This window comes from Geotrypetes seraphini, chromosome 8 (assembly GCF_902459505.1).
Source record: "Geotrypetes seraphini chromosome 8, aGeoSer1.1, whole genome shotgun sequence".
NCBI classification, from domain to species: Eukaryota; Metazoa; Chordata; class Amphibia; order Gymnophiona; family Dermophiidae; genus Geotrypetes; species Geotrypetes seraphini.
This window is the reverse complement of record NC_047091.1, coordinates 129921111-129942376: the sequence shown is the minus strand read 5'-3', so window position 1 is coordinate 129942376 and position 21266 is coordinate 129921111. Positions and strand designations below refer to the sequence as shown.

The window sequence follows — 21266 nt, the reverse complement described above, 5'->3', positions numbered from 1 at the left end:
CATTGAAAGATAAAGTTTTGTTTCCAATTGTCACTTTCATAGTAGCAGGGTATACCAATCCAAACTTCGCTCCTAATTCTCTCAGCTTTGGTCTTAAATCCAATAACTTCTTTCTTTTTACAGCTGTATTTTTTGCGAAATCCGGCACTAGATGTATAAAAGCATCCTGATACTTCAAACCTTTATTTTTCTTGGCCAGTTGTAATATTTCTATGGCCTGTTGGTGTCGCAATAGTTTAAAAATAAAAGGTCTTGGTCCTTGCTGGTTTACTGCTCTTTTTAACGGCACTCTATGTGCTCTTTCTATTTCTATGGGAAATTTCGTTTGCAAAGGAAGTAGCTTGGGAAGTAATTTTTCAATGAAGGTGACAGGATTTCCTATTTCTGCTCCTTCCGGCAAGCCAATCAGACGGATGTTACTTCTTCGTTCACGATTCGAAAAATCTTCCAGGTCTTTAATAAGTATTTCAGTTTTTTTCCTGTCTGCTTGGCTATAACAGATTTCCTCTTCAACTGTCAGCATTCTTTCTTCTAAGTTGTTAGATTTCAATTCAAGCACATCCATCTTCTTATTTATATTTGAAACCTCTTCTGTTAAATCGGTAACTTTTTTAGTAATAATAGAAAGCATTTCTTTAATTTCTTTTAACTCTTTCATAACTTCTGTGTCTGTCAGTTTTAAACTGCTCTCCTGCTCCGGTTTTGCCCTTTTGCTACTTCCTGATACAGCGAAGTCGTTTTTATTCTGTTTACCAGTTGCCATCCTTTTTTCTTCTTTATTATTCATAGGATCAGTGAAATTTTAATATATCTTCCGTTTTCATTCAATTTATTTAATCTTTCAAGGTCTTTTTAACGGAGCTCTTCAATTACACGACTTTCTTCATGCGTGTCCAAGCCACGCCCCTAAGCAAAGAGACTTTGTTAATTTGGAAATATTAATTGGGAAGAATACATACTTTGTAAACGGGTTTCTATCAGAGCCTCTAATGTTTATAAATTTTTATCAACACAACTAATATACTACTTTATCCTGAAGCAAAAAAAAAAAAAAAAAGAAATAGAATAGAATTTTTTTCCTACCTTTTTTGCCTGTTTTCTGCTTTCCTCATGTTCTCATTCAATTCCTTCCATCCACTATCTCCCTTCTCTCTGCGTCTTCCATTTGCTCTGTTACTGTGCCTCTCCCTTTCTCCCCCCTTCCAAATTGGTCTGGCACCCATCTTCTTCCCTCCGCTCCCCCCCATAGTCTGGCATCTCTGTCTTCTTCCCTGCCAGCGTCTTCGCCCCACTCTCTCTTCCCCATTTCCCTTAAGCGTCTTCTCCCCACTCTCTCTTCCCCATTTCCTTTCAGCGTCCTTCTCCCATCTTCCTCATGTCCTGTCAGCGTCCTTCTCCTCCCTCTGTCTTCCCCATGTGCTTTCAGTATCCTTCTCCCTCCTCTGTCTTCCCCATGTCCTTTCAGTGTCCTTCTCCCCCCCCATCTTCCCCATGTCCTTTCAGCATCCTTCTCCCCCCTGTCTTCCCCATGTCCTTTCAGCGTCCTTCTCCCCCCTCTGTCTTCCCCAGTGCTTTCAGCGTCCTTCTCCCCCCTCAGTTTTACCCATTTCCCTTAAGCGTCTTTTCCTCTCCACTCCACCTTTCCTCCCTTTCAAGTTTCAAGTTTATTAGGATTATATATAGCGCCTATCAAGGTTATCTAAGTGGTTTTTTTTACAATCAGGTACTCTAGCATTTTCCCTCTCCGTCCCAGTGGGCTCACAATCTATCTAATGTACCTGGGGCCCCTTACCTTCGTGGCGCTTCCCCGCCCGACCGACAACAGAACAGGCCCGGTCTGACAAACCTCCCTGCCCTGAATCCAGCTGCTGTAAGAAGGTAATTTAGATTCGCGACTACAGGGCAGGGAGGTTTGTTGGACCGGGCCTGTTGTCGGTCGGTTGTGGGAAAGCGCCACGAAGGTAAGGGGCTCTGGCCGGCTCTGCACCCCCCCTAAGGCTGCCCCGGGGCAGACCGCCCCCTCCCGCCCCCCCCCCTTGGTATGCCACTGCCTTGAATTTTTCCTACTTGCCCTGCTGCAGCACACAGCCAACTGGAAGTCTTCCCGATGTCAGTGCTGACGTCGGAGGGAGGGAGGGCTTTGCTTAAGCCCTCCCTCCGACGTCAGCACTGACATCATGGAAGACTTCCGATTGCCTGTGTGCTGCGGCAGGGCAGGTAGGGAAAAGAAGACGAGCCTCGCGGCTCGAGTGCATCCAACCCTGCAGGATCCCCGCAACCCTAGGGGGCGTCCCCACGGGATCCTCGCAACCCTGAAGGGGGAACCCACGGGATTCCCGTCGTCCCCGTTCCCGTGTAGCTCTCTATTCTGCACAAGCCTCGGTTAAGGCAGAGCTTGCAGGAATGATGGGGAAAGGGCAGGGGCAGTGCTCACGGGGACAGGACAGGATGGGGATAGAGAGAGCCCATGGGGATGGGAAAATTTTGTCCCCATCTCATTCCCTACCGACACTCACAAAGAATTGTAGAACAAATGAGAGGGAAATAAGTTTCAGTTCTCATACTTACTGCAAAACACTCCTCTCTCTGAACTCTAGCGATTGAGACTGCATTCGGAGTTTAGTTCTGCGAACATCAATGTAAATCAGCCAGTGTCTCCACATCAACCTCATTAGCTGCTTCTCCGCTAAGGGCATAGTTATTAAATAAAAACAATACAAGAGTTTGATTGTCACTTTCTAATATTGATCCAGCTTTATTTCTGTCAAGCTGGATTTGGATTTCAGCTCGCCTTTCCAAACTTAAGCTCAAAGTGGGCTTCCTTCAATATCTGAATTTATCCCCCTGCCTCACAAGACTTGCAATCTAAGGATTAGACTTTCTTACCTGCAATTTTACACAAAACCCCTCGACAATAACTTGTATTAATTGTATTAACAGGTGATAATGTATTAATATAGGTTAGTAAGTCTAGATCTGAAGCAATGGAGGTTAAAGTCACTTGCAACAATCATAAGAAATGTCAGTGGAAGAAGCAGAATTTAAACTCCGACTCAGGGGAAGATTCTCAAATGTTTATAGTAAAATCCAATAGGCCGCTATCACGGCCACTACTGTAACAATTTCAAAAAGGCGAGTCATTCTTTTAAAAAAAGATCATGCAAATAAGGTTCGCAGAGAGTTGTGGAGGGTCACTAAATTTGCAAGTGCCATCTGAAATCAGTTTAGCAACCATTGTTAAATGCAAGGTGGGTTTTGAGAATCTTCCCCTTTGTTTGCTTGTCTAGCTAGCAGATTACTCCTCCACTTATAAGAGGCCCAAGACTAAAACAGCCCTAGTACATGAGATCTCAGGCAACTACTGCTTTAAAAAAAAAAAAAAAAAAAAAAGCAGTATCACAGAAATACCAAAATGACAGAAGAGCAGCTTCTTGCCCCTTTTAGCTACAAGCAAAAAACAGAGGCAAGGTTTTCAGGATATCCATAATGAATATGCATGAGCTAGATCTGCTAGTACTGCCTCCTCAGTATGCAAATCTCTCATGCATATTCAGTCAATATCTACTATAGATTTTATTCATGCTAATGTCCTCCTCTAAAAATATTAGATTACCTTACAGTCCCACCACATACAAAAAAAATGTTCTTTTCTCCTAACACTTTCCAAAGCCTTCTTCTCCATCCCCTCAATCAACTCCTAAGTGCCATATCCAGTATATTCTGCATATCACCTTATATTTCACTTGCTTACTGAGCATTGGTGAATATCTGTAACCCTACATGCACTCTTCCCTTCTCCAGAGGTCCGTGCTTTCTTACGAGACAAATCTTTCCCTTCAAACATTTTATATACCTCCTATATGGTCAGCAGCAATGTTCCCTCTAAGCCAGTGTTTTTCAACCTTTTTTGGGCAAAGGCACACTTGTTTCATGAAAAAAATCACGAGGCACACCACCATTAGAAAATGTTAAAAAATTTAACTCTGTGCCTATATTGACTATATATAAAGTAATTCTCTTGAATAGGAATCAAATAAACACAAAGAAAGTATTTTATAATTACTTTATTATGAAATATTAAGTAAACAGAATAGTGAAAAATTATAAAATACTTTATTCAGTGCGAAACCTGGGCCTATTTGGCTGAACACAAAGCTGATATTCTGGCTGGAATCGAAGAAAGACACACACGTAGCTCTTCGTCAACAGCTCTCAGTCTCTCTCTGTATTTGGTTTTTATAGCATACAAAAATAGACAAATATACCCTCCATCCTTTTTATTAAACCACAATAGCAGTTTTTAGCGCAGGGAGCTGCGCTGAATGCCCAGCGCTGCTCTTGACGCTCATAGGCTCCCTGCGCTAAAAACCACTATTGCGGTTTAGTAAAAGGTGACCATATTGTAAAATATAGACAGCAGATATAAATTCAGAACTGTGCATAGTAAGTGAAGGGAAGTTTTCATCTCTGGGAATTTACCCAGTTAACTATTAAGTTATTTGGGCAAATTCCTTTGAAAACTGTGGTAATACTGCCTCCACTTTGCTAAATTTAAAATAAAATCATTTTTCCTACCTTGTCTGGTGATTTCTGGTTGCACTTTCTTCTTCTGACTGTGCATCCAATCTTTCTTCCCTTCTATCAGCCTGTATGCTTTCTCTCCTCCACACCTCATTCCCTCCCCCAACTTTTTCTTCCTCTCTCCCTGACCTTTCTTTCTTTTTTTCTGTTTCTCTTCTTTCCTTCTGTTTCCCTGCCTGCCCCCTTTCTTTCTTTCTCCCTGCCGTTCCCCAAGCCACTGCCACTGCCGCTGCCATCGGGGAACAGGACCCACCAATGGATAACAGGCCCCAAAGCTGACGCCGACACATGCTCTCCCTGACGTCAATTCTGCAATCGGAGAGGAAGTTCCGCCCAGCCAGGCAGCGATTGGCTGGCCCGAACTTCCTCTCCGACTGCAGAATTGACGTCGGGGAGAAGAAGACTTATCGGCTCGATAGATTAGATCGCCAAGACAAAGTGAGTCCTGGGTGATCGACTCACTTTGCCTTGGCGAGCTACTGGCGCCCCTGCCTCGGGCCCCCTGTCAGCTCCGGGCCCCTGAATGCAGGACTGGTAGTACTGCCCTGATGGCGGCCCTGCGGCACACCAGGCAACATCTCACGGCACACACAACGGTTGAAAAACACTGCTCTAAGCTACATGGCCAAGTACCTTTTAGCAGGAGGCCGCGCAGCCTTTCAGCCCCACTGAGCAGCTAGTGGAGTCAAAACCAATACCTTCTCCCTCGCCACTCTCCCACTACTGCTTCCCCGAAGCAGCAGCAAACTGAAATAGACCGGCTGCCAGTCTACCCTCTACAACAGCATTTCCTCTTCCGGGGCAGAGCCGGCAGCCAGAGATATGTATGGAACGTCCCGCAGTCGGTTTGTTTCACTTTACCTCTGCTTTGGGAAAGCAGCAGTAGCGGTAGGGATGTTAGGGGGCAGACGCTGGTGGATGGGAGAAAGAGGGCAGATGCTGGTGGAAGTGGGGTGAGAGGAGAGAGAGGAGGTAAATGTGGGGGGTAAACGTGGGGGGAAGTGGGGTGGGAGGATAGAGAGGAGGCAGAAGCTAGTGGAAATAGTTTGGGGTGGAGGTGAAAAGGGGCAGATTTTGTTGAGAAGTGGGAAGGTAGATTCTAGATAGAACAGGAGAAAGAGGGTAAATGTTGGGGAATGGGGTACAGAGAGGAGGGAACATAAGAATTGCCGCTACTGGGTCAGACCAGTGGTCCATCATGCCCAGCAGTCCGTTCATGCGGTGGCCCTTAGGTCAAAGACCAGTGCCCTAACTGAGACTAGCCTTACCTGAGTACATTCTGGTTTAGCAGGAACTTGTCTAACTTTATCTTGAATCCCTGGAGGGTGTTTTCCCCTATAACAGATGATAGAACGGGGGAAGTGAAAGGGGATATGCTGGATGAAAGGTAAAGAGAAAGGGGGCACACATTGTATGGAAGACATACAAAGATATTGATGGAAGGAAAGAGAGTGGAAATGCTGGATGGAAAGGGGAGAGGGGATAAGCTGTACACGAGGAGGGAGACAGAAGCCTGGATCAGAGAGGGGAGAGAAATGAGGGAGATGATGAAAGGGGGAAGTGAAAGGAGGAAACTACTGATGGAAGAGAGAATGAGTGTGTGGAAATGCTGGATGGAAAGGGGGAGAAAGGAGGCAGACGAGGATGGAAGAGGGGAGAGAAATAAGCAGATTTTTGGGGGGAGGGAGACAATGATGGAAGGGAAAAGAAAAGATAGATTTAGGGGGCAAACACTGTACAGAAAGAAGAGAGAAAGAGGACAGAGTTACTGAAAGACTGGAAATAAGGGGAGGTAAAAATAGGAGAGCCACCCTTTAATTATACAGGCAAATGGCTATTGCCAGGGGAAACAGTAGTGATGAGAAGGCAATCTTATCTCAAACCCCTGGACAGCAAAACCTCTGACCAACACCTGCTATCTAGAATTTTCTCCCTTGGTCTTGTATACAATGCTTATACCCACTTTAGAAAAATGTTCTTAATCTCAACTTTTCCATCAACATAAATAGGTTTTTTATTTCCATTTTACTATCCCAAAAAGCTTTTCAATTCCCAAGGCCACAAAGACCACAGAGCCTCTCTCCTTCTAAGGATCATGTATGATTATCAGTATTCAGTTGTTATCTATCATTTGCCACCCCTAATGAAGCCTATCTGGTCCAAATGACTTTCTCGTTCTCTGAACACTGGACTCTCTCTCCTTCCTTATCTCTCCCCACAGCCTTTCCTGGGAACGCCATTCATCAAGTCAGTCACTCTCATCTGTGCCCTTCTCCTCTACTGCCAAATTCAGACACTATCCTTTCCATCTTATTGCACTGTATACCTGGAACAGATTACTAAGGCAATATGTCATTCTCCCTCTCTTGTTCTTTTCAAATCTGTTTTGGAGGCTGCTTTAACTCTTAACCTTTATTCACTGCTTAATATCCATTCTTTAATCATTTACATAATTATAAATGAAACACCCTAATCTCTTTTTGTCCTATTTGTCTGAAATAGCTTGTAAGCTCTGTTGAACACAGACTGTTCTACATGTCCATGTGCAGTGTTGTGTATGTCTAGTAGTATTATAGACATAAGCAGTAATAGTTATTACTGCAGGATATAGAGTGATAGAGATAGAGATAGAGAATGAGAACACCATCAAAGAGCTTTTCCCTTTCTCCAAGTTCTGTGGTTCTTCTCCTTACCAAAGCATGCTGTGGCCTTGTAGGTTATTTTTTTTTGGCATTTCAGTGACGTGTATGTCCTCCATGCCTTGAATGTCAGATTGTACAGAAAATACCTTGAAGAAGAAATTAACAAAAATAGCGAGGTTACTTAGCTGTAACAGAGGTTCTCTATGGACAGCAAGATAAGTCAGCCGCACTGGTGACATCTTAATGGTGCCACAGATGGATTAGGTCCCAGAGTTCAAAAACTAGAAAGGCAAACCATCCCTACTTCAGTGTCCCACCTGGTTCCTTTCCAGTGAGTTCTTTGGCTGAAGACAGGCTCATTTGAGTGGAGGAATGTAGGTTTGCGTGGCTGGCTTATCCTTCTAACCATGGAAAACCCCATAGACAAACAAGATGATCAACCACACACTAGTGACTCCCAAAGCAGAGGACTGTGAAATGGTGTTATAGAAAAGGAGCATATGTTCACCCTTTACAATCCATGTGGAGTGCTGTGTAGATGTGGAAGCATTCAATATTAGATGGGGGCCTCTACGAAGAGCATCAACAAGCCACAACATGTCTTAAGCCATAAGATGTTTTAAGAAAGCATAAGAAGATAGGAACTTTGTAAGTCATGTGTCATTGTATGGAAACAGTCTAATAGAACAATAAATCCTAAATCACAAGGCTAGTGTACTCGGTGCATTGTATGAAGACAGCTATTGGAAATACAGTGGGACTGTATGCCGAGGTAGATATGGAACCACTGAAATGTCAATTGATAACAACAAAGTATGAAGAATTGTTCAGCCCTAGGTACTAGAGGGTCTACTTATAAGCAGAAAATGAATGGAGGATAATGTGATACAATGAGCCAAGAGGCAGCATTTTCTCTTGGCTCCTGGTGCAGCCACTCCAATCCATCATTAGCAGCTATCCTCGCTAGTTCACTCTCTCTAGTTTGTGATTTCTTGGATGCTGCCTGCTTTATGGACAAATTCTTGTGTAAAAATTTGCCCAATATGTCTGCAAAATCAGGAAAGCGGGAGAAAGAAAAAGTGTGGCCTACCATTTCAGCTGGATCTTAAGATGACGTCAGGAGAAGGTGCCTCCAAAGAAGTGCAGGAATCGATGTTAGTCCGTATTAAAGAAATTGTGGTGGAGGACTAGCTACAAATCTGGCTCCAATCAAGGATCAGTTGGGCACTTTTTGACTCACTCTAACGGAATTTCAAAGACATATGGCTGAGATGGAAACATAGAAACATAGAAGATGACGGCAGAAAAGGGCTACAGCCCATCAAGTCTGCCCACTCTGCTTACCCACCCCCTGTCTATGCCCTAATGACCCAATTTTCTTATCTTGACCCTCGTCTTTCTGGCATAGAGGACAGTGTGAAGGCAACGCACAATGATCTGCGATATATAAAAACTTCAGACACCCAAAATGAAACCAAGTTAGATTATCTTGAGAATAGATCATTTAGAAACAACATACGTTTTGTGGATATCCCGGAGTCTGTGAAAGAGATGGAACTGGTTGGATTCCTGGAAAAATGGCTGTCTACAGAATTCTCTGACTTTGCACATTTAGGCCCGCTTAGAGTGGAGAATGCTTAGCATACAAAGGTCCAATACTAATAGACCTCTAGGGGTCATCACCCGCCTCTTGAATTTTGCCCATAAAGATCACATTTTTCAGTTCTATAGGTAGAAGAAAGAGTTTACATATGGCAATCACAGAATTTTACTATTTCAGGATTATTTAGCCATTGTTGTAGAGCAGGGGTCTCAAAGTCCCTCTTCAAGGGCTACAATCCAGTTGGGTTTTCAGGATTTTCCCAATGAATATGCATGAGATCTATTAGCATACATCGTAGAGCGACAGTGTGCAAACAGTTGATAGATCATCAGGTTTGCGTCACTTCACAATACCCTGCAAAACTCTGGGTATTATACAAAGGGAAAAATCATCTTTTTCGACTCTCCGGAGGAGGCAAGTATGGCACTGAAGAGTTAGTTTTCCTATACGGGAGCAATCTGTTATGAAGATTGCTCTGTTTTCTTTTGATTGTGACTGCTGCATGGTGAAATCCGATGGCCTAACAGTGGTTTTCAGAGGAATTTGGTTTGCTATGACTTTCATTTTGTGTGTGTATATTCACAAGGCCTTGGACTGGGGTATCGATCCTGTTGTGCAGCAGGCTTGCTGTGTATATGATGGATGTTCATAATAGTGGTCATGTTTGCGCCATTACTAGTGGCTATAAAGTTTTGCTTTATTTTACTTAAGTTTACTTTTCCTCATTAGAGCCATCTGGTGTGGACAAGTTCTTGGATATCTATAATGCTCTTGCTCTGCAGTCTGACTGGCTTTGTATTTTAGCTCTAAGAGGTCGCACTTGTATTCTGCCTGAACTGTTCAAAGCTCATTGTTTAAAGTTTGTTATTGCTGATATTAGCTTCTGGGAATGTTATCTAGATAGTATGGCATAGGGATGACCTTTTTATTGTGTAACTGAAGGGAATTGGGGCTGGTTTTATTCTTTTGTGAGTAGGAACCAGACTATGCTAGATGTGATTCATTAGGCGTGAGTGTGGTGAGAGAGTATTTGTGGATTTGGGTTGGGTTTTTTAAGACAATGAGTGGTGGAGGAGATAGAGGGAGGGGAGAAGGCAGGATGGGGTTTGTTTACCTAACAATTAAAAATAAGGCTAAAGCATATCTCAGGATTTACATTGACACCAGTGTTATCTTGTTCAGTAATATCTGTCAGAGGGAAAGCTGGGTGCTTTGACAGTGCTTTTGAGTGGATATTTTTTCAGTTGATCCCTTGGATAGACAATGGCTTTCCTTAAAACTATATTCTTGGAATGTGGCAGTAATTAATTCCTCAGTGAAGAGGACAAAAAAATTTACAGACTCTGAAAAGATGTAAAGCAGATAAAGCATGTATTCAAGAAACTAAACTCTCTTGTGTTGAACATCAGAAGTTGCAGAATTCCTGGGTTAAACACTGCTTCTCTGCTTTACAATCCTCATTGAGAAATCAGTGTATTTTAAAAGAATTAAAACAGTGGTCTCAAACTTGTGGCCCAGGGGCCACATGCAGCCCGCCAGGTACTATTTTGAGGCCCTCGGTATGTTTATCATAATTATAAAAGTAAAATAAAACAGTTTCTTGATCATATGTCTCTTTAGCTATAAATTACAATATTATTATTAAGACTTAGCCAAAAGGAAAGATTTATAAACTATAAAGAGTGTTACCTCATGCAAAATTGTAATTTCTTTAATAAGACATTAACTATTTTTTTTGTGGCCCTCCAAGTACCTACAAATCCAAAATTTGGCCCTGCAAAAGGTTTGAATTTGAGACCACTCCCAAGTACCTACAAATCCAAAATGGGACCACAGTTAAAAGTTATATCTGATCATAAGATATGTGGTAGTGCTTAATTATTTTCAATGGCTTTTTTGCCACAGTTGTCTCAGTGTATGCTCAGAACTCTACTTACTGCACTTTGCTCTCACCCTTTGTAGGAGGTAATTTAATAGAGATAGGGGAATTTAATACAGTTTTGACACAGGACTTAAGAGACAGACATCATTGGGTTTAGGCTTCACCTCCAAAGGGATAAGGGGTTGCAAATGCTGGCGTGGAATTTGGGTTTACTGAATCTCTGGCATCTTTTTGACCCTCAGGAAAGAACTATACTCATGTTTCAATAGCTCATGGTTGTATAGCTAGAATCTAATATAATAAAAGCCTACTCGCGCATGCGCACTCCCATCTGTGTGTTCGGTTTTCTGTGCGCTGTAGGGCACCACAGGTAAGAGTGCGCATGCGTGCAAATCTCTGTCTCTCTTTCCCCCCGAGGCGGATGTCAGCTGCGGCGGCTGTTTTCTCCTCCCATTGCCTGCCAGTCTCAACCATGACCCCCCCCATCTCCATTGACTGCCCAGCCTCACACCTGGCATCCCCTCTCTCCCTTGCCTGATAGCCTCACCTGCCCTGCCTTCCTCTTCCTGCCAGTCTCAGCCTGGCTCACTCCTCCCCTCTTCCCTCCCCCCTGGCAGCCCTGAACCTGTTCTCCATTCCTCGTCGCCTCCGTCATCGCTCAACACTCTTCAACAAGATGGCAGGATTGCTGGTGAAGAGCGACGATGTCGGCCGCCGCAGCTGTTGGCGGCTGCAGGCTGCGGCGGCCAAACCCGGAGCCAGTGTAGATGGCTGAAGCCCAAATAAATAAGACAGTGTCACACTCAAGCATTCAAAAATGACAAAATGGAGCCCAGGGCTCTTGGAAGTCACTGCTACTTCCATGGTTGGCATTGTGAGTGGCATCAAAGGAGTGAATAATTGGTACTAACTACAGAGTCTTCATTCGCATCTGAGTGTGACCAAATCACAAAAATGCAGAAACGTCTCCAGTCAAAGGAATGTCCTATGGTTACACAATGACTGACTCACAGTGTCTGTTCTTGTTTATGCTTCATGTAACCTTTCTGCTCAAGCAGACACATGCTTATCTTTCACTGAGTGTTTTTTTCTTCAATACACAGCTTCAGGAATGGATATTATCTAATATAATAAAGCTCTAAGCGCGCATGCGCACTCCCACCTGCATATTCCGTTTTCCATGCGCTGTAGGGCACCGCAGGTAGGAGTGCGCATGTGCGCAAATCTCTTTCTCTCTCCCCCGAGCCGGAGCCAGTGTAGATGGCTGAAGCTTGGCTGGAGGAGGATGAGAAGGAGCTACGAGCTCCGCAGAAGCCAGGGGAGGGAGTGGAAGAAGAGAGAGATGTTGGACTCAAGTGAGGAAAGAAGAGAGAGAAAGATGGATGAGAAGGACAGAGAGGCTACTAGGGGGACCAGGAGAGATGGTAGGGGATAGACGGGGACAGGAAAGGGAAAGATGACAAAAGGGGTGAAACAGGGCCAGAGAGAGATAGTAGAGGGTGTGAAAGGGGGGAGAGATGGAAACGGTAGGACCACTGCTGCTTTGGGGCACTGAGGGAGGAAAGGTTGGTACGTCAGGACTGCTGCTGCCACCTCGGGTAAGTAAAGACCCTGTCAGGTGATAAATGCAATGGAGGATCTATGAGGGCCAAAAGGGTACAAAGGAAATGGTGAAAGGTGAGATGGTGGGACTGAGATCAGTGGGAGGCAGGGTACGGGCATGATAGAGCCGGGGCATGGGTGGGGTCAGAGTCAGGATCAGGGTATAGGTGGAGCTATTCTAGCACCCGTTACTGTAACGAATGTAACGGGCTAAAACACTAGTAGATTATATTTTTCTAAGACACTGTTCCCGTGGTTAGGGGAAGCAACGATAGGACTCTTGATGGTCTCTGATCATACATTCATTTCTGTGGGACTGGATGCCTTGGGCTCCAGGTGAGGGGTCTGCCCTTGATGGCAATTTCCTGCTTATTTGGCAAAAGACCAAGACTTTTATACTTTTCTGGAAAAGAGGTGGCAGGAGTTTCAAGATTATAATAAAGATCATGCTGATGATCCAGTATTATTCTGGGAAACAACAAAGGTGATCCTCAGAACAGAGGATGAAATTAAGAGGCGATAGGCTCAGGAGAAATCCAAGGAAATACTTTTTTTACAGAAAAAGTAGTAAGATGCATGAACAGTCTCCCGGAAGAGGTGGTGGAGACAAAGAATGTCTGAATTCAAGAAAGCGTGGGATAAGCACATGGGATCTTAGAGAGAAGAAGAGATAATGGTTACTGCGGTTGGGCAAACTGGATGGGCCATTTGGCCTTTATCTGCCATCATGTTTCTATGTTGCAAAATGGAAGAAACAGGTGGCCTCTCAGATAATACATTTAGAGAATCTCTGCCAGAAGTTTAAATATAGGTATGTGCATTCCCCTACACCAGGTAATAAAAATTCTTGTTTTAGAACACAAGATGCATTAAATGTATTAATCCATGAATTAACAATGAGAGACATTAATTTCCAGATGGCAGGACAGTATCCTGTCCGCTTGAATTGGAGGAATTTTTTCACTCTTTTTACACTATATTCATCTGAGATTCAATGCTCAGGCAATGATTTTGATCAATGGCTAGAAACTGTGCAATTGCCTAAGCTCTCGTCTTTAACACCAATTGTCTTAATGTTCTAATTTCTAATGAAGAGATACAGAGGGCTTTCATGCATCTTAAACCACATAAGTCTCCTGGGCCCTATGGCTATAGTGGTGAGTTTTATAAAATATTGAAAGTCCATTTGGTAGGCTCCTTGGAGGCTTGTCATACCAGTGCAATACAGAAAGGTCAATTCTTATTACATATTAATCATGCTCTTATTACAGTGCTGCCAAAGCCTGATAAGGATCCTTTGATGCCCGAGACGATTCTTTTCATTTCCCTTATTAATGTTGATCTGATAATTTCGGCGTGTATTATGGCAGCACATCCGCTAAAAGTAATACCCAACTTGATTGGAGAAGAGCAAACTGGTTTTGTGTCAGGAAGACAGGCTTTGGTGAACCTTTGGAAGTTATTACTTTCTTTGGAACAATGTTAAATACATCATACTTCACCACTAACTGTCAGTTTTGACTCTGAAAAAGCCTTTGATAGGATGGAATTGTTTTATTTATTTTCTTTATTAGAAAGATATGGTTTTTCAAGTTTCTTTCTTGATACTCTTAAAATGTTTTATGCCAATCCAACTGCAGCAGTGCTGGTCAATGGATCTCCATCTTCTATTTTTTCCTTGTGTAGGGGTACCAGACAGGGCTGTCCCTCATCTTAATTGCTGTATTTGTTATTTCTGGAGCCTCTCTTACTTTAACTTAAGGGGAACAGTCAGGTCCCAGGTCCAACTAAGACGACCCATGAAATGAGGTGGAGTGGTCTGGTGGCAGAGCTACTGCCTCAGCACCCTGATGATGCAGAATCAAATCACAGCACTGCTTCTTGTGACCCTGGGCAAGTCACCTAATCTTCCCTTTTGCAGATGATATTCTGTTAATACTCACTCATCCTGTGAAAACTGTTCCTAATGCTTTGGAAATTTTTAGGTTGTTTGGAGTTCTCTGGTTTGAAGATTAATGTATCCAAATCAGAAATCTTATCAATTACTATGAATATCATGCAGGAGTGGAGCTCCTTTCCTTTACGGGAAGCTAAGAGTACCATCTGGTATTTAGGGGTAAATGTCAGAGCGAATACTATATCCCTCTATTCTGATATTAAGCCCCTTTGAAAAATATGCTGAAGAAGTTGGTGCTTTGGGAATCACTTACCCTATCGAAGACTGAGAGGATTTTTCTTTATAACACACTAATTATCCCATGATGGCTCTATATTTTGCAATCCCTCCCATTATATGTCAAGTATTGCAATTATATTTGCTTGTATAAAGCGCTGAGGTGATTCCTTTGGGACGGAACGTGTCCCAGGATTTCGCTGAATATATTAATGTTGCAGAACATGAAAGGTGGATTGGACCTGATAGATTTGAAACTAGATAATCTGGCTTGTGGCATGCGATCCATCAAGGATTAGTTATTGGGTACTTCCTTTTATTCTCTTGGGCAGCTGGAACAGTCGTCACTATTACCCCTTTCTGGCTCCTATGTACTTCATGCTCAGTCATCGACTTGGGGTGAGGGAATGGCTAGCCACATGCTTTGGTAATATATGTGCAATAGTTGGAAGCGTTTGTGTCATAAACCTTGTCTAAATTCTTTACTTACTCCTATTTTGCCCCCTTTTGCCCCTTTTTGGGAACAAAGTTTTCTCCAGGTTTATCTGGGTGATTCTTTTGGAGATGGAATGATAAGGGTGGGGGATTAATTGGATGAGTAAAAATTCCCTTTTAAACATTGCGTAATATGTTTGAACTTAATGTAGCAGATCATTTGGGGTTTTTATAAGTTCATTATTATATCTCCTCACTCTCTAGACAAGATCTGACAGCAGTAGCAGCACAAAACGTATACAATAGTTTGAGCTTGGGTGTGAAGGGGAAAATATCTTTAACCTGTTTATGTAAGGCCTTATCAGACCTTTTGCCAGAAATATAATAATAATAATAATTACAGCTTATATACCGCAATACCATGAAGTTCTATGCGGTTTACAAAGATTAAGCAAAGGTACAAATTGATTGACTTTAAGAGGGGAGGAAGAAAGAGGGTTAATAGGACAGGAAATCCATTTTTGAGGAGAGAGTGATCCATGGAACAAGTTAATCGCTATATAGGGGAGAGAGAAGAGAGGATCAGTTGTCTAGATACTTTAGGAACAGGTGTGTTTTCAGACGTTTCCTAAATTCCTCATAAGTAGTGGGCAAAAGCAATTGTTCTAGGTCTTTACCCCATGATGCTGCTTGGTGCGAGAAAAGATGTTCATGGTGTTTTTTCAGTTTACAACCTCTCACTGGGGAGGAAACGAAGTTGGAATGTGAGCTTCTCTTGTGTCTGTTGGCTGACTGTTCTTTCTGAGGTGTGGTCTGAGGGCTTGGGGACATGGATAGAGGAATCTGTTCTGCAAGATTCTTTACATGTTATCCCACATATCGTTCTTAATATAATTCTCAGGGAGGGAATATAAAAATTCATATGTAGAGCATATATTTTCCCATTGTGAGCTTGTAGAGCAGGAATGGCAAAAAAAAAAAAAAAAAGGTAGTTGCCTTAAATGTGGAGTTGCCCATGCCACTCTTAGTCATATGTTTTGGACTTGTCCTTATGTCCAGGATTTTTTGACAAAGGTATGGGAATATCTGTTTCTTGTTGAGTACTCACTTTGACTTTGAGATGGCAGCAGTATTATTTCAAGATGGGACTCGCAGTACAAAACTGTTGAAAGGACAACATGTGTTTCTCCGTTAAGTTTTAGGCTTGGGGATTGCTGCGGTGCAGAGACTGTATATCTCCTAAACTTGTGCAGTGGAACAATTGTTATATGATAGCACTCTACTAGAGAGGAAAAATGCTGGATATGGGAATGATCACAAATGGAAGCATTTCCAAGATATCTGGAAACCTTATTGGAATGTATTGCCACTTAGGGAAAGAAACTTATTGCTTAACAAATAGGCTAGTAAGGCTGTTGTGTGCTTCAAGGATTGAGTGAATGATTATTTCTCTAATTATGAAGATCTTGGTATGTATATATGCATTCAGTGCTTTCTTGTTTTCTGTTGATTTGATTTCTAATTTAAGATATAGCTAGTGATATTTTGTTCACCCTCTCCAAGGTGGAGAGAATGAGAGGGCACTCTCAAAGTTAAAAGGGGATAGACTCTGTACAAACATAAGGAAGTTCTTCTTCACCCAGAGTGTGGTAGAAATCTGGAATGCTCTTCCAGAGGCTGTTATAGGGGAAAGCACCCTACAGGCATTCAAGAAAAGTTCCTGCTGGACCAGAATATACACAGGTAAGGCTAGACTCAAATAGGGCACTGGTCTTTGACATATGGGCCGCCGCATGAGTGGACTGCTGGGCACGATGGACCACTGGTCTGACCTCAAATCTTATGTTCTTATATATTGTCTAAGTACCGTATTTTCGCGGATATAACGCGCACCATTGTAAAACGCGCACAGGGGTATAGCGCGCAGAAATCACGATGATATGTACAAAAACTTTTCTATACCGCGCTCAGGCATATAACGCGCATGCTGCCCGACTCTCCTCTGGCCACCCCGACTCTCCTTTCGCTCTCCCCGACTCTCCTCTGGCCACCCCGACTCTCCTTTCGCCCTCCCCGACTCTCCTCTGGTTGCCCCGACTCACCCTGACTTTCGGTGCACTGCCCCGACTCTCCTCTGGTTGCCCCGACTCACCGTTCACCCGCCCTGACTTTCGGTGCACTGCCCCGCCTCTCCGTGCCTGTCCCCCTTGAAGTCCTGTCCCCCCTTGAAGGTCTGCCTGTCCCCCCTTGAAGTCCTGTCCCCATCCTGAAAGCCTGATGCCCCCCCTCGACGTCCGATTCTTCTCCCCCCTCGGCAGGACCACTCGCACCCCCACCCCGAAGGACCGCCGACTCCCCGACAATATTGGGCCAGGAGGGAGCCCAAATCCTCCTGGCCACGGCGACCCCCTAACCCCACCCCGCACTACATTACGGGCAGGAGGGATCCCAGGCCCTCCTGCCCTCGACGCAAACCCCCTCCCCCCAACGACCGCCCCCCCCAAGACCTCCGCCCGTCCCCCAGCCGACCCGCGACCCCCCTGGCCGACCCCCACGACACCCCCACCTGCCTTCCCCGTACTTTGTGTAGTTGGGCCAGAAGGGAGCCCAAACCCTCCTGGCCACGGCGACCCCCTAACCCCACCCCGCACTACATTACGGGCAGGAGGGATCCCAGGCCCTCCTGCCCTCGACGCAAACCCCCCTCCCTCCAACGACCGCCCCCCCCAAGAACCTCCGACCGACCCGCGACCCCCCTGGCCGACCCCCCCACCCCCCTTCCCCGTACCTTTGGAAGTTGGCCGGACAGACGGGAGCCAAACCCGCCTGTCCGGCAGGCAGCCAACGAAGGAATGAGGCCGGATTGGCCCATCCGTCCTAAAGCTCCGCCTACTGGTGGGGCCTAGGGCGCGTGGGCCAATCAGAATAGGCCCTGGAGCCTTAGGTCCCACCTGGGGGCGCGGCCTGAGGCACATGGGCCAAACCCGACCATGTGTCTCAGGCCGCGCCCCCAGGTGGGACCTAAGGCTCCAGGGCCTATTCTGATTGGCCCACGCGCCTTAGGCCCCACCAGTAGGCGGAGCTTTAGGATGGATGGGCCAATCCGGCCTCATTCCTTCGTTGGCTGCCTGCCGGACAGGCGGGTTTGGCTCCCGTCTGTCCGGCCAACTACCAAAGGTACGGGGAAGGGGGGTGGGGGGGTCGTGGGGGTCGGCCAGGGGGGTCGCGGGTCGGCTGGGGGGGCGGTCGGAGGTTCTTGGGGGGGGGCGGTCGTTGGGGGGGAGGGGGGTTTGCGTCGAGGGCAGGAGGGCCTGGGATCCCTCCTGCCCGTAATGTAGTGCGGGGTGGGGTTAGGGGGTCGCCGTGGCCAGGAGGGTTTGGGCTCCCTTCTGGCCCAACTACACAAAGTACGGGGAAGGCGGGTGGGGGTGTCGTGGGGGTCGGCCAGGGGGGTCGCGGGTCGGCTGGGAGACGGGCGGAGGTTCTTGGGGGGGGCGGTCGTTGGGGGGAGGGGGTTTGCGTCGAGGGCAGGAGGGCCTGGGATCCCTCCTGCCCGTAATGTAGTGCGGGGTGGGGTTAGGGGGTCGCCGTGGCCAGGAGGATTTGGGCTCCCTCCTGGCCCAATATTGTCGGGGAGTCGGCGGTCCTTCGGGGTGGGGGTGCGAGTGGTCCTGCCGAGGGGGGAGAAGAATCGGACGTCGGGGAGTCGGCCGGGCAAGAGGGCTTGGGCTCCCTCTTGCTCCGATCGTGGATGCGGGTGCGGGTGGGAGCGCGTGCGAGCGGTCGTTCGGAGTGGGGGTGCGAGCGGTCCTGCTGGGGGGGTGAATCGGGCGTCGGGCGGGGGTGGGAACTATGTTTAAAAACTTTTGTATACCGCGCTCAGGCATATAACGCGCGAGGGGTATGCGCGGTACGTAAAATCACGTATAACGCGCGCGTTATATCCGCGAAAATACGGTAATGGCTTGGTCTCTGTTCTTTTATCTATAACTAGTTTTATAGCCCGTTACATTAACGGGTGCTAGAATATGTGTGTGTGTCTGTTTTTATTTCTTCCTCTCTCTCTCTTTCCTTAACCGCTTTCTGTATTTCTGTCTTTCTTTCTTTCTGTCTTTTTTTCCTTGGCTGTCCACCACCACCCCTTGCCTGCTCCCCCTGTCCATTCTCCCTTCCTTTTACTCCCCTGTGTCTCCCACCACCCCTTCACTGCTCCCCTTATCCAGCAGCAGCCCTTCTCCCTTTGTTTTACCTCCCCCACAGCACCTCTTTCCTGCTCCCCCTGTCCAACAGTAGTCCTCCCTTCCTTTTTCTTCCCCCCTGTCCATCAGCACCTCTTTCCTGCTCCCCCTGTCCAGCAGTAGGCCTCACTTCATTTTTCTTCCCCCCCTGTCCATCAGCACCTCTTTCCTGCTCCCCCTGTCCAGCTGTAGGCCTCCCTTCCTTTATCTGCCCCCCCTGTCCAGCAGCACCCCTTACCTCCATTTGCGTCTGCCCTCCGCCGACAGCCGCCTCAAGCCACCGCGGCCTGCAGGTGCCGACAGCTGCCGCGCACACCTGAAGCCGACAGCCACCTCAAACCTCCACGGCCTGCAGGCGTCGACAGCCTCCGCGCACACCTGAAGCTGACAGCCGCCTCATTAATGTTTCCGCCATCCCTGCCACCACGCTGCTTGAGAGGCCCGCGGAACCGAAGGCATCCTGGAGTCCTGGTGTCGCGCATGTGCACTCCTGCCGACCACTGACCTACAGATCAGAGTTCAGGGAACATGGCGGTAAGAGTGCACATGCGCGCTTAGCATTTTATTATTATAGATAGGTGCGAGTCGGGTGGGAAGAAGGTAGTAACACTTATCTTTATAATATCATCAGTAGTTCTACTCAATTATTCTATTCTAATTTTCTAATGTGGTATTACTATTACTGTTTAACTGTTGGTATTTTTGGTGCTGTCGCAGTATAATTATCATCATCACCATCACATTCTTGAGTACATACAAATCTGATTGTATGGGTTTACATTCAGATAATATAGACAATACCTATTATTAGGCACCATATTAATAATATGAATATTAGTATAATAATAATGGTGGTCTGTTAGATTCTTCTTTGATTAATTGATTTGAATTACTTTCTGTTATATTGCTGATTTACCATGGCTACTGTGAAGTTTATGATGCTGTATGTTGCTGTGAGTATACGTAAAACAGATTTTGAAAAACATGAATGCATTCGAGGAATGGGTTAGCAAGGGTGTGACTAGCAGAATCTATGGACTGGGATCATTGGAAGTAGGGGGGTTTCCTATAGTGTTATATGATGAAGTCTGCAAGTTAAGTCTTCTCCTGCCTATAAGCTGAGAGCAAATGCATTATAGACCCAAGAATGTGATTTGTGCTGGCTATGACTAAGGCAATTTGGATCATAGGGGCAAATAAGTGCAGAGATATCCCATGTTTGATTTCTTTGGGATGAAAGGTGAGAGCTCCTTAACAGTCTACAGAAAGAGGCCTTTTTACCAGGATGGCAATATAGCAGTATTCTGTAAACTAACACTTCTGAATCAGCAATATCTTGAACAGTTAGTTTTGACTTCCATTTTCAGATCTCAGCAATGTTGCTGCATGTAATAAAGGTTTCAACATACGCAGACTATACATACCAAAGTCATCATTAGTCTTATTATATTTTAAAGTGCTCAATATTATAACTTTATAAAATATTGATTTTCTAAAGAAATTTTAAATTTGATATTAATCTGTAAGTTAATCAAGTGTGATTATTCAAGTTTATAATGAATTTATTTAAAACACTTGTTGTAACATAAGAAAATGAATAAAGATTTATAAAACGCAAAAAAAAAAAAAGTGCTCAATAGTGCAAACTTATTATAATAAATATTCTTATTTTATAAAGTTTAAATACTCATCTTAAATGCAAAAACGCGGCTTAGGGGTTTAAACTTCCGACATAGGACTATGTTTCGCCATTGGCTGTATTAAGGAATCCCCCTTATTTTTGCCGGTGCTAGCTGAAGTTGGGAACGCAGGAAATATTGCACCGGCAAAAATAAGGGAGATTCCTTGATACAGTCAATGGCGAAACATAGGCCTATGTCAGAAGTTTAAACCCCTAAGAAAAGAACCTTAGGCAGGCATTTCAGGTAAACACTCAATTGCTACTCTGTTCTAATGGGAAGAATATATAAGACAAGATAACAGAGTTTGATGTATTCTAATTTGTTGCACTGAACAGCTGTTGTATGACTGATTTCATTAACTGAGGAAATGGCTACCTTTGTCGTAAAGGGAAATGAAGAAATAAGAAGTCTGAGATGTTGCATTATGA

General features: G+C 45.0%; 1 protein-coding gene across 1 annotated transcript in view; it reads right to left on the bottom strand.

Moving 5' to 3' along the window:
• SFI1 (SFI1 centrin binding protein) overlaps positions 1-21266 on the bottom strand; it is a 172599-nt gene that overhangs the window by 128413 nt on the left and 22920 nt on the right. Inside the window, exons 7-8 of the mRNA XM_033957125.1 lie at positions 7275-7369; positions 2569-2686 (exon numbers count right to left, since the gene is read on the bottom strand). Coding sequence (XP_033813016.1) covers positions 2569-2686; positions 7275-7369 — 213 coding nt within the window. The remainder of the gene's footprint in view (positions 1-2568; positions 2687-7274; positions 7370-21266) is intronic.